This window comes from Limanda limanda, chromosome 4 (genome assembly GCF_963576545.1).
Source record: "Limanda limanda chromosome 4, fLimLim1.1, whole genome shotgun sequence".
In the NCBI taxonomy this organism is placed as follows: domain Eukaryota; kingdom Metazoa; phylum Chordata; class Actinopteri; order Pleuronectiformes; family Pleuronectidae; genus Limanda; species Limanda limanda.
The window spans coordinates 15,784,234-15,790,961 of record NC_083639.1 but is presented as its reverse complement, the minus strand read 5'-3'; the positions used below and the strand labels follow the sequence as shown (position 1 = coordinate 15,790,961).

Here is a 6,728-nt window from a genome sequence, read left to right as displayed (position 1 = left end):
AGTTATAATGGAACTAAATTTTGTCTTCTCTCATCTATTGGTTATAAAAAAGGCATTAGTTTGTTTGCATTGTAACAATTTGTTCATATTTTCCCACTTATTGGAGGTCAAGCCAATATGCACTGTTTAGATGGTGAGGAGACAGATTGGAATCCTTTGCTGTGTATTTGTCATTAATAACCTCTGAGCTACCTGCTGCCTTGCACAATCAGATTGATCCAGGTATAGTACAATATCCATCCAATTTTAATTATCCATTCACCACTGTCCTCAGTGGAAGTACAGGACTGTTAAGACTGAAACAGTAAAACTCAGAGAGATGCTGCACCCACGCTGCATTCAGTCTGAAATATTCAATATGTGCTAGAATGTTAAAATGCTTTGTCAAAGTTTAAACTTTCAAGCACAGGTTAATTTTATGGATTGAAAATTATAGAATTATTACTTGGCGTAACAGCTCATGTTTGAATATGTATTATAATAATCTGTAAGTGATTTAAGACCATTTTACTGTTTATGTAATAGCTCTGTCAATGTGTGTCCCATGCTTTTATATTAGGTCAAAACTTTGCTACCAGCCATTAATGGTGTGGTTAGTTGCTGTTTGTTGTATGTAGGGTCATCACATGCTGCAGTATAGCTTCCAGCCACTAGTGGCAGCACTGGACGCAATACTGCTAAGGGAGCACTTAAGTCAGTAAGTGAGGAAAAAGCAATCTACCGCCATCTTTGATTTAACAACAGTTGTGTTTACATCATCATAAAAACCTCAACTCTTCACTTTCAGATTAAATCATGTAGGTTTTAACTTTACACCTGCTTAACATCGTTTTATTCTTCTTCCTATAAATATCTTGGAAAACTACTTACTCTCTGGTGAGTCAGAATTTTCTTATTCCTATATCAAATAAGTAACTACGATGTGTTTAAAGTAGACATGATGTTTATTTAGCAGGGCTAAGCTAACTATGAATTATTTTACAAATGAGTTGCTGAGCTAAATCCTCTTCTTATCTCTGTTGTCTGTCTACTTTGTAAGTAAGCCTGTTCAAAATGATCCAGTTCACTAAGTTTTACCCACATGAGTTTGATGTTTTTGATGTTTGTTCTGCCATGGTGAATATGGATATGTATTATGTTTTTCATGCTCCAGCAGAAGTGGACAATTATATTAAGTAGACAAGAAGTATGAAATATCATGTTAGAAGATGGCTAGTCCCAAAAAATTAAAATATTGATCGTCAGATACCAATCTTTGTGTTGAGTTTAAAAACTGAGAGGAACAGACTGACAGACAGAAATAAGAGAAACATAATACTACTCACACCTGATTACTGGTCTCTCTGAAGAGATTTATGCTTTTTTAACAACGTATTCAAAGTTTGCAAGAGTTAAGGACAAAAACCAGCTAACCAGTGAACGTCACATACTGGTTTAGTAAGTGGTTCGTTTCGCCTTATAACAATTCTGCTGTCAAAAGGCCTGCAATTCTAGGTGTAGGTCATAGTTCCCATATTTGTGCCCTGGTAGGCTACTGTAGTTTCAATTCATTTCAAACTATTGTATCAATCCCACTGGAGACAATTTATAAAGCAGAGATTCTAAAAAAAATTCTCAGCCATGCAGGACCCTCTTCAAGATAGAAAATATTCCCTTGGGATATTGGCCTATTTTCTTACACCTGTTCTTAGTTATGTGAAAATATTTTCACCGTGTCAACACAGAAAACACAAATATGATCATTTTAACGGATGAATCTAGAAAGTTTCACAGACCCCCTGGCAGTGTGTCATGGACCTGTATTAGAGAACCACTGCTATGGAAGATTTTGATTCTATATATTTTTTAAGCTATTAAGAAAAGAAAATCCTATAGGATTCCCATTTTGGGCAAATTTGCAGTGTTATAGCAGTATTGATACGCTATACCAAAATCGATACTGAAGTGTTGATATTATTGTTATATTATTCATCACATAACTGGACTCATATTTATATTTATTCATTTATTTGTTTCAGAACTTTTTCTACGTACTAGGCTGGACAGTTTTGGTTGAACAATGAACTTGTCAGTTCTCTTGTGGACAGACTATGAAAAAAATAAAACAGCTCTAATTTGGCAGGTGCTTGTGTTGCACTCATCCCTGTTTGTTTCATATGCGGTGTGGTGAGCTAATATCAGAAGTATAGTATAGTATAGTATAGTATAGTAGCTTTATTTGTCAATTACTCTACATTTACAGACATACAAAGAAATCGTTATATCAGAATGTTTCCCAGTCTCTCCCACGGTGAAACATAAAGTGCAGGGGGCACAACGGATAAGACAACAAGACATTTCCTAATTCTAAGTAAACAGATTCAAGTACAGCACGTATAGCAGCATAGCTTTTATGTAAAGTAAAGTGTAGACGTACTAAAGTGATAAAAGTGATAAAAGATGTATTAGTCTACTGGTGCCTATTTGGATTATATATCAAAAAGTGAACAGAGAATGATGTGTATTGTCTGTGTGAGTGTGTGTGCGTTTGGGGGGGTTCGCATGTATGGAGCACGAGGCAGACTGGATAGCCCTCTCTTTGATCCTCCACATAACAGAGGCACCTACAAAGGCTTCCATACAGCCTGTAGCATTGTCCTGCTGAGGAGACTATAGCTCATAAAACCATTACCATGATCCCCCACACAATACATTTTACAGCACCTACTTAAGACCTCAGATCACTACTGTATACGGCTGTGCTGCATGCCAGTTTGCATTTTGTCACTCGGTGATCCCGTGAACTTCTAAGTACACAGCCTTGCCCAGATTATCTTGCATGTGGCCCCAGGGCAGGGATTTCCTATAAGGGCCCCACCTCACTGTCATGGTCACACTGATGTGCCCACCCCTCTAAAGCTGAACCTCAGGCTCTGGGAGGTATAGGCAAGAATGTCCAATGTATGTATGCACCTCGTTAAGTCAGTTCTCGGAAACACTGTCTGGTCATTCGGAGGCACAGAGTGAGGCGAAGTCAGTCACATATCATATCACATCATCCCCTGTGGACACATGTGAGCGACCACCCGTGTCACTACAGTATATAACGGGAGTGGCTTCCCTCACTGTAGCAGCAGTGTACCTTGCCTGGGTGATCCCGCCCCTAGTTGTGGAGAGAGCTGGTGCACACGGCGGAGCTGGATCGCAGTTGACTGTCTGAGCAGCAGCATGCAGGGACACCGCGGAGCGCTCAGGTCCCAGCAGTGCACTTCACCACCGCCCGGAGACCACCTCCTCAAGAGCCGGGGACTGTAGCGTTGGATGAGGCCGGCGGACCGGAGGCGGAGAGCCCGGAGCGACCTGAGGGAGACAGAGGCTTTACTACAGGACTGCAGGCTGCCGCACTCCTCTCTGAACGTGGACAATCATGCATGTGCTCTTCTGGGGCTGGGGGTTCCTACTGTTCCCCGATTTTCTGAATGTAGTCGCGTCCACCGGGAGATTACTTTTGAATTCGAGTGCAGGTAAAGTATGTCGCTCCTCTGACAGCCTCCGCACCCCCCCTCACCCCCACCCCCCCTCCTCACGAAGTTCATTTTTTTCGAACAGACGCAGAATGAATGAGTTTTTGAACTCAGCCAAGCACATGACTCGCAGCTTTCTAGATACCTAAAAGTTCACTGACTGTCATTTCCTTGCAACGCTGTGAACACAATCCTTATGTTTTGACCAACACATCTGAACTAACCCTCCTTGAATGCTACTTCTCCGCATTATTAACACCATTATTCTGTGTTTATTCCCCCCAGTCAAAGAGGAGGTGGGCTCCTATGAGATTGTAACACCGCTGCGAGTGAATGAAGCCGGTGACAAGTTCCCCACCAGTGTGCACTTCAAGAGGAAAAGGCGAAGTCTGGACGAGACCACCGGCAACAGCACGGACCACTGGGCCTCGCGAAATATCCACTACAGGATCTCTGCTTTCGGGCAGGACTATCTGCTCAACCTCACGCTGGACTCGGGATTTATTGCACCTTTCTACACTGTGACAATACTCGGAGTTCCCCGAGGGGACAACATAACGGATTTAGCAGCAGATGCGGAGGAGGTGGAGCAGGAGGAGGAGGACACGGAGTTGAGGCACTGCTTCTATAAAGGACATGTCAATGCACAGGCAGAGCACGCCGCGGTCATCAGCCTGTGCTCCGGACTGGTGAGTTTCCACGCACGGTTAGAGCAGCCGTGCATGTGATGACTTTACGAGCGGGTGTTTTACTTTTCCACCGTGGGTTGTTAGGAGGCCATTGCTGCTCAAACAAGGCTTGAAAAGCTGCCTCTCCATTGGCTGGTTTTCTACTTCAACTTTCACAAACTTGTGCACCACCTGTTTTTTTGACTGATCGTGCAAAACACACCCGTTACTTCACCATCAAACAGGCTTATCTACAGATTTGCACCTGTCATAGAATTAACGAAAAAAATTCATAGTTTAGACATAATCAAGGCAAGTATTTTTTTTTTAAAAAAGAAGAAAAATACCAGAGATTAATAACTTGGTGAAGTTTAAATTTGTGGTATGATCCAGAGCCTACAAAAGACTACAACTCTCTTAATAGCTGTGCAGACTTGCGAGGATCCCAAATCCATTGCCTACAGTCAAGTTTAATGGTCAGTCTACATCTTGCTCCCATGCCTCTCTCTCACAGTCAGTTACGTCTTTACGTAGTGAGCACAGCGCAAGCACGGGTGGCACTGACGTCATCACGAGTTGGCTCCCTCTCCTCCCTGGGGTGAAGAAGCTTTAGTTTTGGAGCAGAAAAATTGCACTCTGAGTTTGTACTCTGATGCAAACCACTCTGAAGTGACGGCTACGAGAAAAAGGGTCAATGTCTAACCTAATGTAAAATCGGATTAAATGCTTGAGCATTGCTGCAGGGGAGTTGAGGTGACATTTACAGGCACATTTTCATCAAACAGGCAGTAATGCTGCTGGCCTCTGTTACATTGTATTTCTCTACAACCTAAGACCATGTAACATTCACTTTCTTGTTGCAGGGACGGTTTCCTTTGCTCAGTTAATTCAGCTTGCTGGTCGTGAGTCTTGCTCAAGTGGAAGTTAGCAGGCAGCTTCCTCTTGTGCCCCCATGCTGAATAACAGACCACCCTGATGCTGCAAGTCTTTGTGCATGTAGCCAAACATGATATTTCTCTGATGATAAGACTAGTCATGCTGAAGTATCAAGGATTGTAAATATGACTTGTGTTACAGATAATTGTGCCAATCTTGTATCAGCCCCCCCAGAGCTGCCATAACGATTCTCCACAGCTGATGAGAAACAAGCCACATGTGCTTGGCTTGGCATTAACCTTATCTAGAACATCATAGACCTCCAAATCAGCCATTCACACTAAACAGGCCATGTAGAACACATGTAATAAGAAATTCGGCTTGCCAAGAACATGCAGTCTCATTGTTTACATGATAGGCATCACAGTTCTCATATTATCCTTTTCCACCTGATTTAGGACCATTTTTACATGCATGCAAATTAACCTATTTCACCTTTTCACAAAACCCCTCAGGTCCAAGCATTTCTCTTTTCTTTTCTCTAATGAGTTGTAAATGAGCCACATTCCACTGTTTGCTTGCTGTAAATATTTTAAAGTAAAAAATACTCGCTTGTTGGTGTGGCGTGGCGGCTCGCTGATTTCTCTAAAAGATATTTGAGCTGTATATTCCCCCTGGATCTGTCTGTATAGGCTTTGCAAGTTCTCTCTATGTTTGCTTATGTTGAGTCCTAAAAAAGAATGAGCATTTAGAGAAAATAGATGCATGGATGAATACTAAGTGCAGTGCGTTTTTTTCTTCCTGCTATCCAGCTTGGCACCTTCAGGTCTCCAGAAGGGGAGTATTTTGTGGAGCCCCTACACAGCTATCAAGGAGAACACTATGAAGAGGAACACACAAAACCTCATATTGTTTACAAGAAGAGTGCACCCAAAAAACAGACATCTGGGGAGAACTCAGCTTGTGACATTTCAGGTACGGCGTGCTACATGATGGGTACACATGCATGCAATTCACACAGAGAGTGTCAGTACAAATTTCAACACAAACTCACTCTAAAGTTTCTACTTCATAAGCTTGCAAACAAAAACATGCACAAGTTCTTGAAGTGCAGAAAGTGTTAGTTCACACCTCACCCAATAAACTGACATACATTTCTGCTCCATGCAGTCAACACTCTTTCAACCTAACCAGCACAATGCTGCTCCTCAAATAGACCTTGCAGGGACTATACAATACAGTATATATTTGTCATTGCATCATTTGTATGTTTAAGGGATTCAGTGTTTTCATGGGCTACACGTGGATCGGGAGTGGAGAATTTGTTCTTTGTTTGTCTATATGTGCATGTGTTCGGCAACCTTTCAATTAGTTCCCACAGACCTAAGCAGGCGTAATCGTTGCATCACCCCGAAATCTCCACTATCAGTTTCAACAGAAACACATTATGTAATAGTAGCTGAGCTTATTGAGCTATTAAAGTAATTGTACCGGGGCAGTGTAGAATCAGTTAGTAGCCTATCTGGACAAATCAAGCAAAACCTCTCTGTGTGTGGACAAGACAACGATTAAAAAGAAGAAAGGCTCTGTGCAGACCTGGAATATTTAATGTAACATAAGATTAGTAACAGTTAATAAATCTTCTCAGGGATAATTGTTGTGGATTTATATACCACAATGC

The 6,728-nt window shown here is 41.9% G+C and overlaps 1 protein-coding gene across 1 annotated transcript in view; it reads left to right on the top strand.

Annotated features, from left to right (window-relative positions):
* Nucleotides 1-3,406: 3,406 nt before the first annotated feature.
* LOC132999899 (A disintegrin and metalloproteinase with thrombospondin motifs 9-like) overlaps nt 3,407-6,728 on the top strand; it is a 43,681-nt gene continuing 40,359 nt past the window's right edge. Inside the window, exons 1-3 of the mRNA XM_061069699.1 lie at nt 3,407-3,503; nt 3,789-4,192; nt 5,860-6,022. Coding sequence (XP_060925682.1) covers nt 3,407-3,503; nt 3,789-4,192; nt 5,860-6,022 — 664 coding nt within the window. The remainder of the gene's footprint in view (nt 3,504-3,788; nt 4,193-5,859; nt 6,023-6,728) is intronic.